The sequence below is a fragment of the Vidua macroura genome, chromosome 2 (assembly GCF_024509145.1).
Source record: "Vidua macroura isolate BioBank_ID:100142 chromosome 2, ASM2450914v1, whole genome shotgun sequence".
NCBI lineage: Eukaryota > Metazoa > Chordata > Aves > Passeriformes > Viduidae > Vidua > Vidua macroura.
In genome coordinates, this window is record NC_071572.1 from 106,420,327 (window position 1) to 106,446,773 (window position 26,447).

General features: G+C 37.5%; 1 protein-coding gene across 3 annotated transcripts in view; it reads right to left on the reverse strand.

Moving 5' to 3' along the window:
* Positions 1-533: 533 nt before the first annotated feature.
* USP25 (ubiquitin specific peptidase 25) overlaps positions 534-26,447 on the reverse strand; it is an 88,412-nt gene continuing 62,498 nt past the window's right edge. For 2 of the 3 annotated variants that reach the window (XM_053970589.1, XM_053970590.1), the window contains 11 exons: positions 24,826-25,034; positions 24,545-24,615; positions 20,943-21,171; positions 19,494-19,691; positions 17,962-18,101; positions 9,836-10,014; positions 9,002-9,080; positions 7,141-7,220; positions 2,463-2,586; positions 1,577-1,772; positions 534-1,130 (listed from right to left, as the gene is read on the reverse strand). In XM_053970589.1, coding sequence (XP_053826564.1) covers positions 958-1,130; positions 1,577-1,772; positions 2,463-2,586; positions 7,141-7,220; positions 9,002-9,080; positions 9,836-10,014; positions 17,962-18,101; positions 19,494-19,691; positions 20,943-21,171; positions 24,545-24,615; positions 24,826-25,034 — 1,678 coding nt within the window. In that variant the 3' untranslated portion in view covers positions 534-957. Of the gene's footprint in view, positions 1,131-1,576; positions 1,773-2,462; positions 2,587-7,140; positions 7,221-9,001; positions 9,081-9,835; positions 10,015-13,321; positions 13,418-15,195; positions 15,310-17,961; positions 18,102-19,493; positions 19,692-20,942; positions 21,172-24,544; positions 24,616-24,825; positions 25,035-26,447 lie in introns of all 3 variants that reach the window. The other variant, XM_053970592.1, reaches the window with a different exon arrangement.

The following is a 26,447-nucleotide window of genomic DNA, read 5'->3' on the forward strand; positions in this document are numbered from 1 at the left end:
TTAAAATTAAGATTTTATTTCTGGTCACTTACATGACTCAAATACCAATTGAAATTTGATTAATCCTTAAGCTTCATAAATGCAATTTTTTAAAATCTTTATTTTCTCTACTTACATCAATTTTTAGAACTTTTGCTTAGAGGGTGTATTATATTTATACTGAAAATATTTTAATTTTTTTACTTCCATTTTTTTCTAGGAATAGAAGGAAGGTGCCATTATTGTTTTGCTTCAGAAGCCAGTCCCTACCATTAGAAAAGACTTGGCATGGCCATTCACATGCACACTAAAGTGCTCAGGTGCAGTATCAAACAGACCAGTGAAGAATATACAAAACACCATTGTATATAATACTGTGACAGTTTTTCAGTATATTCACATACAGTAATCTCTGAGTACCTGAAAGGAAACTGGCCACAGATCCTAAAGAACCTTGTCTAAAAAATTGAGTAACCCATCAATATACTGTATCTCTTCTAAAAATACCCGTATTTTACAATAATATACAAGGTATCTGCTTGCAAACACAGAAGTAGCCATAAATAAAACTTTATTCTTTCTTTTCATTTACAAGCTACCAAGTACCATGTATTTACACAGCACTGGACACTTAAAGTAGTTGCAGTCACAAAATGATCCAGACAGCTGTTGATAAAGTAAAGGATGTTAAGATAAAAGCAAAGTAATACTGTAACAGATAAATGGCAAAAAAGCAGTTTTGCCATAATGATCAGACTTGCATGTTGCATCAATTCTGGTTGAAACGACTGAGCGCCATGCGATTCTCAGCTTTAATCGTTTGCAGTCTGGCTAAAGTTTGTACAGTCATGTCTCTTTTGCAGTTATTAAAATAAAAAAGTTAAAAACTATAGCAGCAACAAGCAAACCCTGTGACAGGAAGGCAAGGTTTAAGAACTAAAGAAGTTTATACAATGTGCTTAGGAAGGTCTGCAGAATTTATCTTCCATCGGCTGGAGTTCGACTGAGTGACAACATGATTCGGGCGTATCTTTCACACAGTTCATGTGTGGAGTAGGAGGGTAACTTTGGCGGGTCATTGAAACCTTTAATCTCTGTAGAACAATCTAGCAGTTTTGGCAGGAAATCTGTCAGTTTTTCTTGCAAGTTGGCTGCAAATCAAACCAGAAAAACAAATATAAGCATTTATGTCCACGTGTAGAATTGTCCTTTTTCTGCCCAATGCTGACTTTTTTTAAAATTAGTGGGTAGAAGAGGAGGAGCTTCACTTGGAATAATTCAGATTCTTTAGACCTACCAAGCAATAACTAGGACATACAAATTCCTAGTAAGGTGCTGATATAAATTCCCCTTTAGATAGTCTAACAACACAAATGTTTTCCCATTCAAAAAGCATGTTTCCTTTACAGCCTGATACCCCGGTGCAACATATGGAAAAATCTTTTATTTAAATGTGTACAGAATTATTTAAAAGTCAGGGTAGCTCAAAAAACATTACCAAGGCACAAAATATACAGGGTTAATTCCAGATATTCAAAACATCATACTTATGAAAAAGGTGCACAAGGGCCTTTTACGTTAATAATAAATGACTTACGTTCCATTTCTTGTCCAAGATAGGAACACCAACGGTTCCTCATATCTTCCACAGCTACAATATCTTTCTCTTCCATTTCATCCACCAGTAGTAATGGCAAACATGGGACAATAAGCTCGTTCATTATGATCAGGCCATTATTTACTTCCTGATCGTCTCCCGATTCAAACAGTGCTGCAGCATGTTCGTTTAATTTCTTCAGAAACCATCACAAAAAAGGAAAGCCTTTAAGTACACAGCATTTCACAGTCTACCATGCATCATTATCAGTTGGTTTTAAAGTACAGTCTTCCTACAGAATTACCTGGCAGTTTGTAATAGCCACAGCTGTATTTTAACATTTTCTCCATGATGCATATGCTGTACTAATCCACTTGAACTTGTACTGTTCCTCAAGCCACTTCATTTCATACCTGTCAACTCCAATTTTGCAGCTGTTTTGTTAAGACTGAAATTCTATCACCTGCTTTTATTTTTTCACTATTGTTAAAAGTGACATAAACAAGGAAAAAATCCCTTGTTTCAGGCAAGGCATCATTGCTGATGCCTTTGCCAATATTTGTCTCCTCATCAAACCATGGCAGCAAGGTGAGTCTGCTCACCAACTCAGTCAACTACTTCTTCCACCTAGCCCAGACATGACAACAGTGAGCCCACTATAATTGTAAAGAAAATGATTGGCTAGTCACAAAATATGGGGGGGAATGTTTTAATTTTTTACTTTTGCTTTTTTCCTCTTACAGCCTCAGTATTAAATTACTAATGCAGGGAGGTTTGAGGTTTGTTGTACATGATGGCAACACTTATTGTTAAACTATGAATTAATTTTATTAGAGCTACGCAGCAAACTCAACATTTTGAGACACACAGTTCCCCCTTCACTTACTAGCAAACACTCTCGTCTGTAGTGAGATATCAGCTCTTCGTCGTGCCCTCTGTATGGGCCTTTGGACAAGAGTTCTTTGTTATTCTGGTAAGCATAGATAAGGTAGAGCAAGGCTTCCATGTAACTGAAGTGAAGAAACAAAAGCATTAGGTGCAACATCCACATACCACCTGCTTCAAGAGAACTACTGTGTTCCTCCAAGGACAGGGAACTTGCTGGATGGCAAGTCCAGCCTTTCCCACCAATTTCTTCATGATTTTTTTTTTTTTTAACCATACAATTTTGTCTTTTACACACACTAGAACAAATTATTTTATTATTAGATTAGACCATTACACATGACGGCTGATCCAAAGCTCACTGAAACCAATGGGTATCATTTCACTCACTTCAAAAACAACTTTAGATTGGCCTTCAGTACCCATGAAAACTTAATTTTTCCTGACTGCATTTATGTCACATTGGGTTTGAGTTTCCATTGCCATGAATATCTTGATAGCATTCTACACCTCAGCAAATAAGATTTAAAGCTGTCAACTTATTTCTAGAACAAAAACTGTGAATTTTAAGCTTCACTAAACTAATTGAAAGTTCTTCCAAGTTACTTGAAATCTAATATGATGGAAGAAGCCATCACAGCATTTCAACAGAAGTGCTGTCAGACTGTTGATATTTCTGTCTTTAATCAGAATGCAAAAGATAAATGCAAGGCTAATTGGTAGAGAAGGAGTAAGAGAGCACCCAAGAACCTATCAGCTAGTAATTGACAGAGATCCCTTCATGCACAGATGAACACTCTCATACTGCTGCATGTCATCTCCTCCAAACACCTGAAATGGTTAATTCTCTGATTTACAATGACCCAGTTATGACAGACAAGCACTGAAAGCAGTTACGGTAGCTACCCTAAAAACAGGCAGTTTGATATCTCATTTTTACTCAAATAATTAAAAAAAAAAAAAAAAATCGAGGAAGAGAAATTTCCTAAGGGAGCAGTTAAAGGAACATGAAATTGTGCACTGCCTCCTGATGAGAGTATGAGCTCATGTGTCAAGCTGAAACTACAAAAATCAAACTACCAAGCTACTGAAAAAGGCTAAAAATTATCTGCACACACAGAGCATATCTAAATACAAGTCAAGAGTTTTCCTAAGTAAATAACTCAAGATGTAAACTAATACCTCCCAATGAGATAATACAAAAATAAGGGTAAAGGCTACTTGAAGTCAATTTTTCCTAGCCATGAAAACTCTTCATACCACTGGTCACCAATAAAACTGACCAGACAGCTGGAAATTCAATGTAGGAGGAAAGGGGAAGAAAAGGTGATTACAAGAACTGAAACTGCTGGTTATAAAGCCAGAGGAGGAGGATCTTCTCCTTCTGTTCCTAGTTCAGTTATTTGTGAAACTGCAGGTTGAAGCTACAGTGTGTCAACAGCTCTGTTGATGCAAATTAAAACTCATTGGTGGTAGTGGCCTTATTTCCAGTCACCCTCTTCTTGTTCCTTCCCTCACCTATGTGTGACCCTTTCCTGACACAACTGTGGTACCATTTAACACCAAGGTAAATTATTTTAGATTATCATGACTGTATATACAAGATCAGACTCCTTATATATCTTGGGCCTGAGCAATGGGACTACAGTAAAATTAGCAAACAGATCCATAGAATCATAGGGTGGCCTCAGTTGAAGGTCATTTGGTCCCAACCCCTGTGCCATGGGCAGGGGAACACCTTCCACTAGACTAGGTTGCACAAAACCCCATCCAACCTTGTCTTGAATTCTTCCAGCAGAAGATGGGGCAGCCACAGCTTCTCTGGGCATCCTGTTCCAGTGCCTCACCACCCTGCAGAATTTCATTTTCTTCCTGATAACCAATCCAAACCTCCTCTCTGTCAGTTTGAAGCCATTCTCCCTTGTCCTGTCACTCCACACTCTTGTAAAATGCCTCTCTCCATCTTTCTTGTAGGCTCCTTTCAGATACTCAACGGTTGCTTTCAGGTTTCCATGGAACCTTCTCTTCCTTCAGGCTGAACAGCCCCAACTTTCTCATCCTGTCTTGACTGGGCAGGTGCTCCATCCCTCTGATCATCTTGGTGCCTCCTCTGGCCTGGCTCCAGCAGCTCCCTGTCCTTCCTGTGCTGGGAGCCCAGAGCTGGATGCAGCCCTGCAGGTGGGGTCTCAGCAGAGCGGGGCAGAGGGGCAGAATCCCCTCCCTGCCCTGCTGCCCACGGGGCTCTGGATGAGCCCAGCACACGGCTGGCTTTCTGCCTTCTCACAGCTGAACTGCACATAAGTTCCAGAGTCTGCAGCCTAAGCCTAAAATCACTGAAGCTGCTCACAAAAAATTCTGGTGCTCACTACTTTTGAGGCATTGGAAAATACACAGAAAGCACAGAATGGCAAAATTTTAGCACTGCTTTGAAAAAGGCATTTCAGTCAAAACTGAAAAGCTACTGTACTACCTTTCCAAGAAACTTAAAAGGCAACTGGTAAAGCATGCAGTTTGTTCACTTTTAAGTTGCTGCCACAAGAGTGAGCTGCAGGCAAAATTCCTACCACGGCTCGTTAGCTGCCTGGGTTCATCTCAGCCAGAGCAGGTTACTACTCCTCACTACAGTCAGAGGAGATCTGCCTGAAAGACCCCTTAATTCTCCACCTGCAGTGAAAAGTGGGCCTTGTCACCTACCATCAGGGATGACAAGTGACCACTGAAAGTAGGCATGAAAAAGATAGACCAAACTACTTTAATTCTGATTTTTGTGTTTCTTCAACACATTACAATTAAAGAAATAAATACTGCTTGAATAAAGGTCGACTTTTGTGTCCATCAAGACATAGAGTGCTGCTAGGTTATCACTTAGTGTTACTGAAGCTAAGAAAAGTTTGTCAACAGAGAGGTGGGTTTGCAGGGGGAAAAAAGCCTCAAAACAGTCCTACGAATGAAGATCATATTTCTATTATGCAAGTCTGTCCTTTCATGAATATTTTTGAAGTTATGTTTTTACGATTTTAGTGTTAAATGAACTGACAGGGATCAGCAGTTTAGTCTTGTTTCCACTGTTCTCTCAAGTGTGCAAGGTGGGAACCTCAGTAAATCTCTTTGGGAACCTGAAGATGAAACACAGGTATGTATTTGCACAAGATGCCTTTGGAGCAGGTCACTGGATAGCCAGATCTCACTCATCCACTAACTATCCTTTAGTCCTACTATCTATGTATCAGAAACTTTGTGAAGCGCTTCTGAAATTGTACCTTTTATTTCTGACCCATATTAAAGTGTAAGTATTATCACATTGGTGATAATAGGCTTGTTTTCTAAATTATGAAGGTGCTTTCTAACAAACACCTCACCCTAATTCTTCAAGTTATTGTACATAGTGGAGAACTTCATTTAGCACATAGCAGAAACCTGTACTTCCCTCTCTTCTCCATGGCATAACCAGATATGTTATGGCAAGAAGGAATTTATTGAAAACACTGGTAATTTACAATTGAAGGTGCCACTCTGGAGTCCCAGTGCTGAAGAACTTGAAGATGTTTCTCCCTTGCCTATAATCTTAGAGAATGCATGAAGGGGGTCCTATAAACCACACCAATGCCTGTGACATTTTTGCCTCTTTAAGGAATTAAGCAACACCAGGCTTCAAATAAGCCAGGCAATCTTCTGACTAACCTCTGTACACAAACTGTTTAAGACTAATAGTGTAACATATTTCAGTTTAGATAATTAGTAAATGTACTGTTTATTACATGGTGGTAACCCAAAACTAACCCAAGACTCTCGGCTCATTGTGTTAGCCAGTATAAAAAGATGTATCATCACAAAGGCAAGGCTGTGTCTTTTGCAATCAATTTTCCTGTATTGTTTAGGACCTTTCTTTTTTGGGAAGATATAAGATGACAAATATGGAGCAATTTACTACTCAACAAAGAGACAAAGAATTAAATTTGACTCCTGCTATAAATTTCCCTACCTATTGTTTTATATATGAAAAATCAATGATTGACTACATTTATACTGTAATTACCATTCTTGTTGCATGTGTAGATCAGAATAAATATGAGCTGTTTTGAATCAAGTACATAAATGCCACCCATTTTATACAGCCACAATTTCTGACTTGGTTCAAAAAGAGAAGGGAATGAATCACCATAGAGTTCAGGACAATCAGCTACAACTATGACAGCTATGCATGACAGCTTTTCTCAAATATGTTCTGTTTTCCTGACCTTTAAAGCCCACCAAAGGTGGAGTTTTGGCTCAGACTAGTGCAGAAGGTAAAACTGCTTCAGTGGGAGACTCAGCCAAAAAGCAGGAAAGACACAGACTTGACTAATTGTGTCTGCTGATGAAAGCAGATAAATGTATGTGCACAGGTGGTGCCAGAGAAGGAGGATTTTCACCCAGAGCACTTAAGAATAGAAGGGAAAGAAGAATAGGGGTAGGTGTGGAAAGTGCTCTGAAAAGAACCCATGGCTTGATAAGAGATTGGAAATGGAAATTAAGAATAGGAAGATGCAAGACTGAAGACATTAGCAGACTGAATAAATGCTTATCTGAAATTAAGAATACATTAAACATTTCTTAATTTAGAAAACAGCTTTACTTATCAATATTACATTTTGCCTTCACATCGTTCTACTACATTTGAGTTCTATACTACCACTTACCTCTTTTTTTGGAAAAACTCCAATCCTACCATGAGAAACATGGTTGTTTCCCTGAAATGTCTATAGTCTTGATGCCATCTCTGCATGTAAGAAAGGGTAAATAGAACTTCATCCACAAAAATGAAATATAATTAATTTTTTTAAACACAAACCCCCCTCCAGTTAAATTTAGTGTCCAACAGTTACAGTAAGTACTAAGGATGCCAATAGGCTTGCATATGAGGAAAGTCCACCAGAATCCACCCTCCCTCAATAAAAAGAAAATTCTTAAATGTCTTAAACATGAGATTGTTCTTACAGAACCTATTACCATTTGAAAGGAACACAAACCATCTCTGGAGAACCACAGGTAAAATTATACAAGATCTTGGTTTTTCTTCCCTGCATTACTCAGGAAGTGCTGGAAAGCTTTTTCATATGCCAGATATTAAGCTTAATTTTCAATACAAGAATGACATAGAAAAAGCCTGAACACTTTACATGGGAAGTGCTAAAAAAACCAAAATGCAACTCTGATGAGATGCTGGTGCTGAAGCAGAACTTTTATTTTACTGCATCACGATTTATATCAAGTGACTCCTGGTTCACTTTACAGGTAAATGCTCCAGGTGAGAAAGAGGGTTTCTCCCTCCCTCTGAGAAAGGTGAGAAAGAACCCTTTCTCTACAGAGGGTTAAGTGCTGACTTTCAATTGAGCATTAAAGATAAAACAGGGGATAGCACACCATAAGACACAGCTACTAGCAGATTCAACAGAAAGATCTTGAGAAAGCATCCATAAAATGGCAACTTGCTATACCAGACTGACACAATCTATGAAGAAACCCCAAACTACCTATTGCAGGAGCTAAAAAGGGGGTACTTTTCTGCAGAGGAACAGAAGATATCCCCATTCCTCACTCTTAGAGCTAAGTCCAGAATTATTTGTTCTCTCTGTGCAGCATCATTCAGAAAATGGTAAAACGCTGAGCCCTGCACAGCCAAGAAAATATAATTAAAATGCCACTCTGAGGGTCCCTTCCCTATCAGTGACTAGGGAGGCACACTGTAATGAAGTGTCCTAAACCTGGTAATGAGAAGTGAAAATTAAAATATTTTTCATTGGATTTGTGAGGGAAAGATTACTTCCATTACCCTCCTGATCAAGTTGTTTGGACCTACCAACACAACAAGGAAGTACAGGTGGTGCACTGGAATCTGCCCAGGACATAAATATCCACTGTTACGAGGTCTTAGTGAACAATATTACTCAGACTTGAAACTGATGCTGGAAAAACAGCTACAGGCTTAGCTTTAAATGTGAGATTAATTATTTTAGCAACTATTAGTCACGATTATTTAATGTCCAAGTTTTTCTAAACAACACAGGAGGAAGAATTAAGTGCATAAGCTGGTTATGCATGGTCTCAGCAAAGAAAAGAATCTGCTGCTCATAAGAAAATGGGAATAGCTGCAGAGATAGCTGGAGAAGAAGCACAAATGGGACTGTGCCTGCTATGCAACTCTCAAGATGAGCAAGGCTGGGCACAGACCACTCTCCTCCTTCCTTGCCAGCTGCCTAGAAAAAGCCATGTGGCTCATGTGGTGATAAATTACAAAATATTGTTAGTGACGTCAAGACTCGTTAACAAAGCAAGGACAGATTCCAACCTGGCACTTATTAATGGCTCAAACACTGGAATTACAGATGTGAAAAAAACAGCTTTAGCTCAAGAGCAACCTTTAGACAAATAAGGGCTTTAAATAAATAGCCAGTTTTAACTTCTTAGTCTGAGACGAGAAGAATTTTGTGAAGACAAAATTCAGCTTTATTGATAACTATTTCACCTTACAACTTAATTTAAAGCATAAGAAATACTGACCTCATATTCCTCCATGTTTACTTCATCTGGCTTTATCATTTCAAGTTTGGCTTGAGCAACCTTCATTATGTTACGGCATCTTACAAAAAGCAAAAAAAAAAAAAAAAATCATTAAATACTACTGGGAATTCACAGAAGGTATTATCCTTACAAAGACAGGAGCCTCAAACAGTATGAGCTACAGCCTTATGCAAACCAGTATGAAAAAGGCCTTGGAAAATGTACATTTTATTATGTATGGTATAATCAGCAGGAGAGGGCACACTTTTGAAGTATGTGTGATGGAGGTCTGTGCTATTTAAAGGATTATTTGTTTTATTTCACTAAAGTGTCACTGCTCAGTCTTTCTTTTAATTTTAAATTTCAGATAGTTTGAAACTCCCTGACAATTACTTTGCAGAACTTTAGAAAATTATTCCCTACACAGAAATCAGACTGTTTTCTAACTTTTAATTTACCTATTTATATAAGTAAGAATTTTGAGTGGAAGAGAGACATTGTCTTGCTCTCGAGTCAGTCACTCACCCAGCTGAAAAGGCTTTGCTCTCTACTGCTGGCTTTCAAGGCAGTGAGAAAACACAGTGAAAGAAGGTACAGAAATCTATGTGCAAAATTATGAACAACACTGAGCATATCTACTTATTTTAGATGAGTAGAAACTCAACTTCTTGATTACTCTTTTAACAGGGATTTTTATAATCTGTTTTACAATGTAAGCATGCAAGCTATTAACTAGGTGATAAAGCCAAACACACCAGCCAAATATGAAGGGGTGTTTCCACACATCAGAGAACATTCATGAACACAGGAAATGAGATGTGCAGATCTTATTACCTTTCATCAAAGCTGAGATTGTGATCTCCAAACTGCTCCAGTAATGTCCTCTCAATTATCTTCTTTGGTGCCTGGTTTTGGATGAAGTAAACAATTGCATGACGCAAACGATAATCACATTCAGGTGGTGGATCTTCCTGGGCTAATTTTAGCAGACGTGTGTATTCCAATTTAATTGCCTACATAATTTAAGAAAAAAGACATTATTCCTTCTGGCTTTTAACTCAAACACCACAGACACAAGATACTTTATGTGCCACAGCATTTTGCCTATAAAAAACTTTAACAGTTCCACAGACACCCTTCTAAGAAGTCTAAACTATGTTTTTAAAAAGAAAACAAACAAAACCACAGATAAATTGTCAAGTGTCAAGTTGGTAATTTCTCACACCAGTTAAGCCTGGCAAAATCCCAAGTAAACCTTCCCTTGAAAAGCAGGTCCAATCCTGCACTATGTCTCCCTGAGAGGAGATTTATCCAATCCTTAGAGAGGTTTCTTTAAGCCCAAGACAAGTGTAAGATTTCAGATGCTTGACCTTAAGGAATTTTCTGAAGTTTCATAAGGTAAAAAAGTACCTCTAATACGTGGTTAAATGCAAAGACATGAATAAAAAATACCCTACAGAAAGTTTAGTGAACATGTATGATTTGGAAAATACGAAGTGGGAATGAAATATGTCCTTGAATGAAAAACAAATGATAGGATTTCTGAAGAAAATAATAATTCCATATGAACAGCACTGCCCTACAGGCAGCATGCAGCCTTCCCTGAATACTTTAGAGACATTTTAGAGGTCACCAGAATAATTTACTTTTCCAGCTTTGCCAGCACATTAGGTTTTAATGAACATCATTTGATATGCTCATTATAGATTTTATTCACTGAAACTACACAGCAACTATATGAACAGGAACAACAAGAAAACGAATTAGAAAAATGGTGAGAAATCAATACATGTTCCATAAGTTCCCTCTGAAAACAGAGAGGATATTCAGATGTTTTCCTAACACATTAGCAAAGTTTCAGTATGCACAAAATAAAGCATCAAAGCAGTGACAAAAAAACCCCAACCCTGCTCAGTATTTCAAATGCCTTTCTGCTGTAATACCTGACAGTCAACTATCATAAATTTGGGCTCCCATCCTCTGGTAGTAACACATTTTGTTTCAGGACTAAACATGTAGGGTAATAATCATACAGGTTTAAACACAGAGCATGTGGAGACCTTTGAAACTTAAGAGAATGTTCTGCATCAATCTTTAAATACTCATGATTTGCATTACCATTAAATAGGATGTTTAGGACAACATTATAAATGCCAAAAGCCACAGAGTTTCTATTATCTTACATCAGATGTTCTACCATTAGAAAGTCAACATGGCTAACATTAAATCTTGATTATTGAGGAAGTAAAAATAAACTGCTATTAGACATTTAATTTTTCATATAATTACTTAGAAGTAGGGAAAAAATGCAACACAAACTCTGTATTTTTATAATAATTTTTAAATAATGTGGTATTCTACAGATCCAGAAATCTTTAACAAAATGAAAAAAACACTGTTTCTACACAAAAAAGGGGACTGTAGAAAAAGGTATTGTATGCTTTCATTTTCTCACTGATGATATTAAATAAAGATCTTAAAGGAAACATTCTGCAAGGAGTTGTCTATAAAGGTTAAAGAACAATGATTTGAAGAGATCGCTGACCAAGAAATATCTGAATGTTAGTCATGTCTTAAACCTGAGGTCTAGAGGGGGAGTGAAAGTTTGGCAGTAACAATGACCCGCACCAAAGGAGTTTCACCTCTGTAACATTAAAACAAAGATACAGAACCCCCCCACTTTTCTGGAAACACTAATTTCATCAAAAACAAACACACAAAGGAACACAGTAACAGTATTAAAAGACATCATAGAAGCTTTTATGGTAAGTTATGGGAAAACGTGAGATTTCATCTGATGCATCCCAGAACAAAAAATTTTGTTCCCAAAACAACCCCACATCATCTGCATCCATTCATACTAATATATTCCTTCAAAATGAACCATGTTTTACCTCTTCTAAAATATTGCAAACACGATTCAGCAGAAAATGGGTAAGGAAAGTTTTCTACTTTATGTCAAAACATTTTCTCACTCAAAGACATTCTGCTCCCGTGAAGCCTAAATGTTTAAGGTTTCAAAATTAAAGACTGAAAACTATTTCAACTGAGTATTGTTTTGATAACTCTAAAGCATTAAATGTAATTTTATTTTGAAGTAATTTTCTGTTTTAAAAGTATCAAAACACCCTTCATATTAAAAAATATAATTAGGCATAATTGAACTTTCTGGTTCAAATCAAGGAGTGATTTGATCAAATGAGGATTTTTTTTTTTTTTCAACTTAAAAAACAACTTACATATTTTCATTAATAAATCTGGAAAAAAAATAAAAAGAGCAACCAACACTGAATCCCAAACAACCCCAGTTTCACTGAACAGAGGCTGTGGCAGGTGCCTCTCCCTTCCCTGAGATCAGGCACATTTAACAGAGGCAGCCCTGCACACACATTATGGTTATAACCCTGCTCTAAGTATCCACTTCAAACACCCACACAAACAGACAAACCAATTGAGGTTTCAATTTCCTTACCATGGGGTTGCAGAGCTTTGTTGGTGATGTTAGGGTTTTTTGTTTGTTTGTTGCTTGTTTGGGGGTTTTGTGGTTTTTAGAATTTCTTCTAGTGGAAGTACACCATAACAATTAAGAAGAAAACAGACTGCTACTCAATGACAAGCAAGAAACATTTTGCTCCTCTCCAAATCACATTTGAGAGGATTTTACACTTTACATCACGCCAAAGCAACTCCCTTTCTAATACCCTGAAAATTCAAAAGGCCACGAGCTAAAGGTGCTCAGAAGTTTGTGTATTTAAGAAAATGAACACATTCTTAAATCTGGTGTCACCGTGAAGACTAATCACCATAAAAAGCCTAACGTCTAATTCCAAGTAATAAAACACTGCTTAAATAAATAGCATTGACACCCATGCGGTTATACAAAAGCAAGCAATTTAAATTTATTAAAAATCTTTTAAGGAGTACAAACCAAGAACATCTCTTTGAAATAAACAACAAATGGCTAAAGTCCCTGGGTAAAAAAATCCTGATGTTCCACAGTCTAGCAAAAGCATGGGTTTTATTACTAATAGCAGAAAAAACCCATATACCACTACCGTGCAATCACACACCTAGGTTTCAGTCACTATTAGGTTACTCACTACTATTATTAAAAAGCTAAAATGCAGAAAGGTATATGAGCTGCTGATATCAACAGGGCAAATATCTGTATTTTTCAAAAGATAAACATCTAAATGAGGGACTGATATAGACAAGCATGTGTAAATGCTAGAAAAGACTTTATATACAGAAAGGGGTAGAGGGAGTAGTATATCTTACAAGAAAAGTCAGAGGAGAAAAAGTTGAAAATGTTAGTTGTACCTTAAAGAACCCTGCTTCTGGCCCACACCTGTCATAAACATTCCTGGCTTTACCTATAGCCATGATAATACCTTGCATGTTCGGGGTCAGCATGACCTGCCACAAGGGATTTAAGGTAAAAGTTTTGAATGATTAATATTTTAATGACTAAATTCAATATGCTTTTAGTCTCATGCAAGATGAAACAGCAACTTAATGCATGCATACATTGATATAGCACATTTCAATACAGATCTGGTGAGCATATTCTGCAAATCAAATCATGGCATGTGTATATATAGTTTTACTGTATGAACATTAAAGGAATCTTACAAAAAAGAAAAAAAAAAGGAAAAGATCTATGTCAAAAAAGTTACATGAACCAAACTTCCCAGGAAAGGAACATGCACAGTTCAGCATTAGTACCAAGCAGAAACCGCACACTGAATGAGTGCTACCCATGGCCATCAAAGGATTAAAAAAAAAAAAAAGTTTAAGTAGAAAAATCATCCAACCATACTTCAGATATACTGCACTAAAGCCACCTGTATTTTATGCATATTTCAAGGTCAAAATAAGAGACTCACTGCTGCAAATGCAATCAATCCCTGAAACATCTGCAGACAATTTCATAACCATCAAGTCCAAAACAATTAGCAAACACCAAGCCAAAGACAAGACGTCTCTCACTGCTATTCACATCAGTTACACACAATTTGATACATCCAAGCTACTCAGAAAAGCCTTTCTCCTTTTTAATCTGTAAGCAAAGGAAAACACTCCCTCCCTGCCTAAGGTATTGCTGGCGCAGCAACAAACGATGAAGGCTCTTAAAACTCCCTGCGTGTCTCCCACACATAAAAACATTTTTAAAAAGCGAATATACTCACAAAACAAATAGGGAAATAGGCAAGAAAGTTCTCCTCTAGGAACACAATGGCACGGGGACAAAAGTAAAAACAAACAAGCAGGTCATTATATGACGTTAAATCCTCATTTCTTTCAAGGTGGAGGCTACACATCTGTGAGAAGCTAAACTCAGTCTGATGATGTCAATGAAACCATTTTATTCCCTACCCTATCCTCCCAGTTATAACAGATCACACTTCAGGGCAGAATGACCTGAAAGTCAGGTATTCATTTGCCTAGGGAAGCTAAAGCTCCCCAAGAACCCATGTCTAGAGCCCTGAGAATATGGGCTGCACCAACTCTATTCCCACCCAAAACAAATGTGGAGTAAGCAGTGACGATGAAGGGCAGTCTGATGACTGGCAGTGTTGCTTTCTACTGCTGAAACTGGGCAGCAAAAAACAATGTCTCCCAGAAAAACAACAGGCCCCTCAATTATTCCTCAAGTAGTAGCAATTACATGTACCACCACGAGTCTGAATTATTTTTAAGATTTGCAAGATTCAGTTCTACCAGCCATATCATTTTCTGATTATTTCCATGGCTAATTTAACCCTCAAAGCCTGAAAAGCTTAACCCTGGCAAATAAGAGATCAGACTTTACTGGAATGACAAGAAAGCACAAACATTAAGAACATTCTTCAGTGTCTGGTCACCTTTTAGATAATGCAGCAGTGTGCAGTCTTTCACCAGCATTTTGAAGGCTACCTGGCCTAATACAAACATTCAACCTCCACAGCTGAAGAGACAGATACACCTCCAGTGTAAATGGTAGCATGCAAACCGTGCCCAATTAAGAGTTTGTAGTGCTTTCCTTCCATATTTCACAACAAACTAACACATTGTTAAAGATCACAAATCGCTAAGCATTTAGTTTTGCAGAAGTCTGTTAGGTGTCACAGTGTGCAAACATGCCAAAAACTCTCATCAGGCAGCACAAGGAAGCACCGAGGAGGAGCGGTGCGCACAACTGCAATCCGAGGTACCTCATCGTCATAACCCCCCTCCTCTGACTCAATCACAAAAGTCCCTACATCAGGGATCGCCACCTCTACCACTCGCTGGGTAGGAGCTGCTTGAGCTGGGGCATTATCAGAGCTCTGCAGAAGAAAACCATTATCAGTATGTGTTTGGGGAATAGAAGAATTATCACAATAATTATCAGAAAATACAATAAAATTATGGAGAGATGCAAACTGACAGGCTGATCTAGTACAATGTCCACTGCTGAAATTCTGAAGAAATTCAGAAACTGCATCTAATTAGAGAATATAAGTGATATAACTTTTTAAGCAGTACATTTTAAAATTAAGCCATAATTACTAGAATTTTTTCATTTGTTCTTTATTCACTAATTCTATCTTTACAGGTTAGTATACCAGTATTACAACTCTAATATCCATTACAAATATAAATCACTTGGCAAAGGATGAGTCTGTGAAGCAGTATTTTTGTACATTTCACCCCAAAATTACTAAATATATCATAAAATATCAGAACAGTTTGGGAAGGGACTCCTAAAGATGTCACCCACTAGATCAGGTTGCTTAGGGACCCATCCAGTCTGGCCCTGAAGAAGGCCAAGTCAGATATTCTTATCTGAAATACCTGATGAAGTCACATTTAAGGATAGAAACAAACAGAAAGCTAACATTTCCCAATGCTCTGGAAGAAAAAAATACAAAAAAAGCCTCTAACAATCAAGATATTTTAAAGAACATTTAAAGGAGCATTACATTAAACTCGTTTATTTTTTAGAAGAGTAATTAAACAGAAAATCAGAAGATTATCCTAGTCACTAAAATTCTTGGTATGTTAAACTAAGTTTTAAACAACAATGGAGACGAATCTTGGCTCCTATGGTCTATCACTGAATAATAGGTAGTTTGCAACATTTGCAGAACTTAAATCTTGACTCTAATCCAAGCAATCACAAGTGCTATGCTCCTTGTTCTGCAACTGTAACAATCGCCTCACTTCTTAACAAAGATTCCAAAAAAACAGTATCTTTTTACACCCAACACTGTATAAATACAAAGGAGGGCTGTGCAATCAGAAGGCAGAAAAAAAGGACAAAAGGCATAAAATGGAAAAAATGAACATGTGGTGAGTAACCTGCAATCCTGTTACATGTGCTGATGTTGGCCTTCCTTCTTTTATAAATGGACAAACAAAAAGGGAAGTAATGGAATATATGCCTGCATGTCTGAACGCATATGGAAGCAGAACAATTTGAAAGCATGCTGATACACTGAGAAGGAAGCACAATTCTGTAAAAGTGAAATTTGGGGATACAGAGAACAGCTTTTAAATGTTAACAGAGTACCTTCAGATTAACTAGAAATAGAAGTACATTTGTTTCTAAATAATGTTCGCATGGTTTGTTTTTTTTCTTTTGTCTCACAGTTCTGTCAAGTCCTAAGGTTGACCACTGTGCCATGTACCATTATCCTGAACTACAACATTTGATCCATTGAAAAAAGTATAAGATTCTTTCACATCCCACTGGGATGGTGTCCACAAAGCTTGGAAGGAGGACAGCCTTTTGAAAGAAAATTTATCATGTGTTTTGGTATCTTCACAGCCACCTTTTCGGCTGGAGTAACATGTATTAAACAGCCTCCCACTAAGCTGTTCTGAGAACTTAAAAAAGGCCAATATGCAGCAGCCTTTAGTGGCAGAGTATCTTCTCCAGAGTGATCTAACTCATCCAGAGTTAGATGAGTTTCCCTGTTAGCTTCAATTTCAGCTTAGCAGAGGAAGCGTGCTTCCCTGCCTTCCTGACACCACAGGAGGGGTGGTAAACACAGCAGGTCAACAGGGTGCCAACAAGCTGCCATGTAATTTTCAAGGATTGTAAGGTATCTGGGGCCAGACTGCTTCTGTTTAATGAGGAGTCACACTTGATCTTAGGAAGCATTTTGCACAGATCTAAACTGTTCATATCCTTAGTGGTTACTAGGGATGCCTATGGAAGCCATTGTACATTTATGGATATAGTTCCACGACAGATGCATATATTGTTTTAATGGCACATAGTTTTGTGGCAAACACATTTGTCATTTATCTACATAGTTATAGGGAAGGAAAAAAGTATTTGCTGAAAGAAGAAAATGTCAAATATTAGTTTCATTAATAGCCCATAAAATAGTTAATGTCCCATTCCTGTAAGTATGCTTTGTACAAAGTGAAAACACCCAACACTGATTATTATAAAAAATTTAAATTAATATAGGCATCCCATGAATCACAAAAAATTATTTTTGTCAAGTTGTAAATCTGCATTAAAGCTACAGAATACCGTTGAATACCCCCTTATTTTTGAAAGCTACATTAACTTCCACAGGAACTCAACTATATTCTTACATTTCCCAGATAAAACCCTGAATGTCTAAGCAATATTTTTCAAGTCTTTTACATGGACTGTCAATGTTTACTCCTCAAAAATACATGGAACCATCTAACATTTTTAAAAGATGGTGGGCACAAATAGCTGATTGCAATTTGAACAATACGCTGTACTCCTGACAAGGACTTTAATCCCATAAAGAACACCTATCTTAGTGATTTGTTTTTTGCACTACACCCATTGTACACAGTTTCTGGATGGACTTTAGTGTTGGACAGTCCCTGAAGAAAAAGCAATTGTCAGTTCAAAATTTCCAGACTCACACCCTTTTATCAGTTTTTGTATCATTTTCACTTGCAAAATAAAAGCAGAAAAAGTATATCAAGCTTCAAAATGTCCTCACCGTATCCATTATAGCTTCTGGACCTCTATCTTCTTGTTCAGCTAAAGCTTTATTGATTGCTTGTACAGAATCTTCTTTTAAGTGCTTTGAAATATCAGTTCTTGATGGCTGCTCTAAATACTCTGGTTCTCCTGCTTGAACTTAGTGACAGAAATAAGACAATTTTGTGTGTTAACATAAGCATGAATTTTAAATTGATTAGTTTTATTTCGATCACTGTCTCATATATAAGGTAAGCACACAGAAAATGCAGGGTAGGTCACACAATTCACAAATACAACTTTACACAAGTCTGTATCTCAGGTCATTTTAAACACTTCCCTACAAATGGATCTCTGATTTCATATTAGGAACAATAGACCTGTCCTGTCTATAGACCCATTAAGGCTCTTGAGTGAGGGGTATTCATCAATCAATCACCAGGGATGACTGAGAACAAAGGTGAGATTCTAGCTGAGTTTCTGTGGGATACAGACTCAACATATGGAATGATCTCCAGCCACTTGAGTGCAAGATCCATTTTTACTTTGTAAAATAATAAACACATGGTATTTTTCTGCCTGAAGGGAGATCTCAGTCTCCTCCACTTGAGAGCAATAAATTTATTTGTATAAATAGTGTCTTATATTTCTTACATGATGAAACCAAATTTTGGCAGACTAAACATTCATTTTGTACTTCCCATTAGTAACAAAAGAAATAGCATGAATCTCAAAGTGTTTGTGAATTCAAAACATAACAAAAGAAGCAACTTTCTGTAGAGTTTGCAAAACAAACAATCCCATTAAATCACTGCACTTCTTACACTCATTTTGCAATCACATATAGTTGTGAGAAATGCATGCTCAATCTTTAGGACTCAAATACAGCAATGGGAACATCTGGACAGAATATTGCAATGGAGCAAAAGGTGAATGTTACCAAAAAACCTGGCAGCTCTGGTTTATAATCAGATTGCCAGTGGTCCTTATTAGCTGGGTTCCTACAAGCATAGGCCTTGCAGTTGCTGGTCAGAATATTTTCCACAATTTTAACACCCTCATTTCCACACAGTAATTTCTTAAGTAGGCTCTACTATTTTCATCATTAAATCTATTCAATGCACTGCACCAAGTACATTATTCTGCTCTTCAGATCTGAATGGTATTCTAATTTAAAATGTGAATGTAAGTCTCACACTAAATCATCTTGAATAGAAGAAATGCGTAATTTACAGACTAACAAATCCTCAAAACAGACTGGTGAGACCTATCTTAAAAAGCCTCAGTTTCTTTGGGGGGAAAAAAATGAAAAAAGAAGCTCAGGACAACTTGGAGGGAAAAGGCAGAAGAACCAATTAATAATTATTTTCTTTAAATAAAAAATGAAATGCAAAACCCCCACCCCAAGTACAGTTATCTTGGCCGAGTAAATAACTGTAATTCAAGATTACACAAATTAACTTTTGCTTCCTTTGTTACATTGTAAAATATACATACAAGCCCCAGTGATTTTTGGTCCTACTCCCTTTCCAAACAGTAGAAGCAGCTAACCTGGAGCAGGTGAGGGTGCTGGTGCCCTGGGTATCTGAGATAACAATTTCTCCTGCTGTGCTTTCTGAGCAAGTTCTGCATCCCACTCTTCAAGTTCTTTTTCAAAACGTTTATTGTCTTCCTTGACATAATCCCTTAGATCAGAAGGCAGCGTGTCCATTCCAACAAGCATCTGCCCCGTTTCTTTGTTGAACTCCTCTGTGGTAACATGAAATATAAGTTTCAGAAAAAGAAAGAATAGGACAAAAGAAAGTAGAAAGTATGTTCAACAGATATCCTCAAGTGAATTACCAGAAATGTATGGTATAGCACCAAACCCCCAAAACTATGTAAGTTTTATCTGGTTTTGCTATCTGTTGAGCTCTCTATATGAACATTCAGAGAATACTCACAAAATCCCCACGATTGCTTGACTGTAGTACTGCCATGAAGAGCTAGACACAACTAAACTTCCCCAGAGAAAAGGGGAAGGAGAGTGGGAGAGTGGACCTACAGGAATTCAGAAAGCCAGCTGATAAGAACACTAGCTAAATTGAGTAATCTTCCTTTTGTTTTGAGAATGGTCTCTGCAGGGGTATCCTACATCCCAGGGGATCCACCAGCAGTAATTGCCCTGCAGTAAGCAGGCCTCAGATTTAACTGGAATGGCACAGGCAGCCTACAGGGCCCAAACACCCTATGGCTGCAAGTGCACCACCAACATGGCAACCCAGGAATGTCAAGGGTAATATTGGTTCTCATTCACAAACTGAACAAATGAGCACTTGAGCCTTCTGCCTATGAAAAAACAGGAACCTGAATATTTTCCATGACCTTCTACTGAATCTCTGGACCCTTTCATAGACAGCTCTCTGTCTACCATTATCAAAAACTTTGTGCTAAGGGATCACTGTCCTCTCTTTAATCACTTCCAAACAAAGCCTTATAGCTGCATACTCCTACATGACCTGAAAATTTTTTCCTAACCCATGTATTACTTAGGTTTTATGTATAGTTGGTAGGACTAAGTTATTCACATTTCAATTTACTGCATAAGCTTTCAAGTTTCCATGCTCCAGTAGAGGGTATCAGGGCTCTGAAGCTTATAGGGAAAAAAGCTGCTACATGAGGATTTTAATCTCAAAAGGCTCATTTCTCTATTTCCATACTTCTCTTCTAATCTTGAGATAAACCCTCCAAAATTCTGCAATCCCTTCTGTAAAATATTTACAAACAGTGTGGTTTTTTTTAGCTTAATAATGCTGAAACACAGGTATCATCTTTATTGATCTATAAGCTGAACAGCAATTGTTCCACCCACAAAAACAATCTAATAATTTGCAGCAGGAATAAAACTTTCAATAACTATTAAAAACATTTCAAAAATCTGGAAATCTATCTGAAAGAAGTTTGCTTTACCAATGTATTCAGCTATTCTATATCATGCAGAATCTGTGTAGATTACATTACCTTGTATCAAGTACTGCTCCTTGTCATTGATATACATTAAACAATATGCACTGGCATTCCTGTAACCACCAAAAGAGTCCCGCTCCAACTCTTCCCAAGTTGACTTTGTCACAGAAATATCATTATATTTCATCCATCTGTTTTGGTGGTGGTCATAAATATATGCCCAGTAGTGTCCTGCATTCGCTTGACCCTCATGAACTAGGACAGCATGCAACCTATAAGGAACCTTAAAAAAACAAAATAGGAAATAAATGTCAAACCCTCCTTGACAGCATTTAGTTCCTACTGTATGCCATCAATAATTGCTACATGAAATAAAAGTAACTGAAATAAAGTTAATCAGGATCAAAACATAACACAGAGGAAAACCAAGTAAAACTAGCAATTCACTAAGCATAAGGACTTGGATCTATGTTACTTACCACTGCCAGTTACAGGAGATCTTAAAAATACTAGTGTACGACATATATGCCTACTCTGCTGTCTTTACTGCCACTCATCCTCTTTTCTTAATTCCTTAATATTCCTACCTTCATTGTATCTACCTAAAAAACCCCTCAAATAAGTCAGCCTTGACTGTCTATGATTTGCTTCAGTTCCGACCTGGCAAACCTGTCGAAAAGTCTGGAAAGGCACATGCAAATTTAAGTAATAAACTCAGTGCTTTCTGTGTGACAGAAAAAGAATTGATTTAAATTAGTATCTGCTTCAGTTACCCAAAAATAAAATTCCCACAGTAGAATAGGAATACAACTGTTTTCCAGTGTTTTAACTGTATCAGGAAAAGACAAATAAAGCATGGAAGACCTGAAGAGGTCCTCTCCTCCTCCTGAGGCAAAGGACAGTTTCTAGGATCAGTGGAAAATGAATTCCAGGCTACATCTGTTATCCAACAACTAAGAACAATGGAAAACTTAGTTTCTGCCTAAATAATTGGCAGTCTGAAGGAGAGAGAGAGAAGCAGAATGAATGAGTTCTTCCTTACTTACACATCTTCTGAGAACATCTTAGTGATTGACTCATTTTAACCTGCTGGAAGAGCACATGCAACATAAAAGGGAAAGCTGAGCTTCTCTGCTGTGCATAGTGTGCCTCAATGACAACAGCTCAGATGGGATGAAAAACCCCAAAACCACCTTGTGCTGGTGTCACAATCTGGACTGAAGATAAATAGTCTCTTTAACTCAAGGTATATTCAGTATTTTTTTGCAAATATTGTTTGAGCACTACAACAATCATAAATATACACATAACCCTGACTGGAGAAACTCCTTGAAGTTATTTTTAGCCTGATCATTCTCTTCCAGGCTATATGCAATGCTGGAGATTTTGCAACTCCCCTTGAACTGTAAAGCAGAGTGACTGCACAGCAGCTGGAATCAAACAACCTGTCTTTCCAGAGACTAAACCGTACTCTAAATCTCCCAAACACAAGGAGTATACCCAGAAGAAATCCTGGCAAGTCCTTAAATCTGAATGCTCTGGGGTTTTTAACATCTGTTATTAAACCAGTACGAAAGCCTCCTTAACATGACTGCAAGCCTCTGTATATGCACAAAAATGTATGCAGATCCTGATTTAATATAAAAGGTGTCTCTTTAGACTTTGTCAAAACAAAATTTTCTTACCCTAAAATCAGGAACTAAAAATCCCCATTGAATTTAAAGTGTTTTACTTAAAACCATGTGAGCTGGGTCAGCTTGAGGGTCCCCACCCTTTCCTCCAAGCCAAGAGAAGCAGCTGTCAGTCACCCACACTGAGCTTTCAGGAAGGTTCCCCACAGAGGTCTGTGACCAGGGGACAGGTGAGTCCAGTGCCAACAGGCATCTCTTGTGATAAGTCATTATATCAACAGTAATTAATAGCACAAGGTAACACAAACATAGGTGGCATTAAACTTCTCAGTTTACATGTACTATTCAGAAACCAGGAATGGAGCTTCACCAGCCCAATCACATGTAGCCACAGAACAGGTATGTCAAAGCTGCTATATCCAAGATGAACTCCCACAGAAAAAACAGTTGTGACTCTTTCCCAACAACAAGTTCACAGAAGGAAGGAAATAAATAAGCAGCTGATAAAACATTCATTCAGGACAATGAAACAAAGATTTCTGGAATGTATTTCATATGACAATTTGACAAAGGTTTTATGGACTACTGTATCTCCTTAGAATCCAAAAGGACAAAAGGAGAAGACAAAGAGCTTATCAAATAATTCATAAATACACTAGGAAGCATCCTGCAAATATTGTATGTTTGTCTTAAAAATGTGTCTAGTTTTATGTGCATAGAACTTGACTTCAAGACTTCAATCCTGCAATTGTATTTTGCAGAGGGAAACTGTTCCCAGGGAATGGGGCAATACCCAGCTATCAAATCACCCAGAGACAGAGGAAGCAGGGAAAAGTAGACAGCTCTGCATACCTGCCTCCTTCCTATTGTGCCAAAACAGCCACAGGGACAAACCAGGTGAGCTGCAGAAGGGCAGCTTCCCTTCCAGCCTGTGATTTCAAAGGGGTTCAGCACCTACTTTGTGTTTTACTAAGTAATCTCTTTTTTCTTTTGTAATGACAGCTGACTAGTACCTTTGCTATCCAGAGGTATTTCTTCCTGTAACACCTAAGCCAATACAGACTAATTAGATGCAAGTTACCAAATTAATTAATTTTACTGTTAGATGACATGTAACCTATGGCCTTATTCTTAGAACACAAGTATTAAGGGAAAAAAGTGCCTGCTAGTAGCAAGCTTCAAGAAAGCCATCTAGGCAAATCTGCCTGATATCCTTAACATCAGAGTTCAGCTGCTAGTAACTATTAGGAGCTATGTACAAAATGAAAACATACCTCAAGAAAACCTGTAAGCTGAACAGATCTTACTTGTAACGAAAATATTTCTTTTTACCAACAAAAGTAACAGAGGAAGTAATCCTTTACCTTAAAACCTCTCAGAGTGAGAAAACATGAGCATGTGAACATAAGAAACAGCAGAGGAGCCACAACTCCATAGCAGAACATTCTAAAAACAGAGTAAGAATTTGCTAGAAGATCGCTTAAACTAATAATCAAAGTTGTGACTGATACATAATCTAGAAAAAGTTAAAAAAAAACCCAAAAAAAAACAAAACAAAAAACCACTCACTTGAATTAACTACAAATCAAAATCAGGAGCCTTGAATTTCTGTGTATTAGAATGGAAGTTGCAATACGCAGTGGCACTAAGCAGCCAAATAAAGAGTACTTTCCCGTGTCTAATGTTTCACCATCTTAAAGCCATAAGGTCACTGAGTAATGTGGGCAAATCAAGGCAAGACAATTTTGTTGTGCGAATCTGCATTCAGGTAAAAAATGGGGATCAGAGATAGAATATATTTGGGCTTTTCATCATAGCTGCCTGAATTTAAGCATGTCACCTGTAAAATACTGTAATGCTGTCTTTCACAACTAAAGGGCTTACAAAACCTATTACGACTTTGCCATGAAATTTCTCAAAACAGTACATAATTGTATACTTGCTCTGTTTTCAAGCATCTAAGAATTTTTTTTAAGTGCCAAAAAGGATCTATTTTCAATTATCTCATGCCAAAACTGTACTTACTTGGACCATTGTTTTGTCAGAGTACATCAATTCAATTGTCCGATGTATTCTAGATATACTTTCTTGTAAATCTGAAAGACAAAGAAGAAAGAACCTCTCTTCCACAAGGCTGTATAATTGCACACGACTACATCTTTATCTCATGAAAAGCCAAACGGGTGCATTTGACACGTGGTACATCTCTCTACAAGCCAAATGCTAAACCTCCTTGGATGAAAGATTTCCCCTACTTGCACAAATCCTTTCCTACAGCAAATGCATTCCACAGTGTGTAGCATTACCTCTTGTGTCATTCTCTACTTCAGTCCTCCAGCGATGCAAACAGCCCTCCAGGACAGACAGCTCCTCCTCTGTGATGTGCCTTGGTGCTGGATGCATTGGCAGGTCAGGGGGAATCCGTGATTGTGTGAATGGTTTGTGTATTACTGATCTTTGTACAGGAGATGTGCTTGGGACATCTGATGATGAAGGCCCCTGCTGCTCTATTGTGCTGCATTCATTCAAAACATGAAATATAAAAACTAAATCATCACATAGACAGACTAAAAGTTACACCATGAAAATAAGCTTTTCATCTGAAAAAGAGCATTTTAAAGGTAACAAGTTCCTAAAGTGCAATCCAGAACAGGTAACTACAATAGCAATATGGAATTAGTATTTAAATTATGAAAACTTTGATGTGTATTACATATTAGCACAACAACAAAGTTTGCTTTATTTGAAACACTACTGAACAATTTCAAATCATGTCATACATGTAATTAACTGTGGTTTGAAAAATTTACAGCCAAATGGCAGAGAGAGAAATCACAGTAGTTTGTCTTATGGCCAATGACCATAATATCCAATAAGCACAAATTCTCTGTTTCATAACTTCCTTCATGTGTCTTATGCCTAGCAGACATACTTTTTCTAATGTCCTACCTCCAATTTATTTTAGCTGAACAGTAATAATGAAGGGACTTCTGATATTTATGCCACACTGGAAATGTGCTACCAACCAAGCTAAATTTGTTCCAAACCACTCTAACAAGAACTGCAAAGCAGTTCAACAGATCAACAAAATCACCTCTATATAATTACACTGCATAAGAGGAATCTGAAGATCTTTCTTGCATGCCACTGAATTTTTACTTTGTGTACAGCATCATGATACAGCCTAAAGAATTTGGATTCTTCAGGAGTTTAGAAAGTTCTGAGAACGATAAAGAGCTGAAAATGTCACTCCATATAACATGCTGCTTTATACAGAGGGACAAAAAAGCCACAATACTTACATTTCTACAGAACAAACTTCCTGTACAGGAGTTTGAGCAGTTTATTACTTTTGAGATTACATTTCATGCAAGCAATGGTAATTTTTAAAAGTTTGTCTTCTCTTATCAATCATCACAATTTCTGCTGGCATTATATCAGTAAGGCATTGGACATATTTTTAAACCCTTTTTAGATTCATGTACTTCACTTCTCTAAATGACAAATTTAACAAGCTTGACTGACCCAGAAGACAGAACCCTACTGCCCAAATACAACATACAAAGCTATGTTACAAACTGTTAAATGGCCACTTATGCAAAATTTTACTCTATTACCATAGAAGTATTTAGGTTGGAGAAAACTTCTAAGATGATGAAGTCCAACCGTTAACCCAGCACTGCCAAGTCCACCACTAAACCATGTCCCTCAGTGCCATGTCTACACATCTTTTAAATACCTCCAGGGATGACTCCACCACTGCCCTGGGCAGTCTGTTCCAACATTTGACAATCCCTTCTGTGAACAAATATTTCTTAGTATCCAATCTAGTGCAATCTCCTCTAGTGCAACCTGAGGCTGTTTCCTTGTGTCCTGTCACTTGTTACCTGGGAGAAGAGGCTGGCTCCCACTTGGCTACACCCTCAGG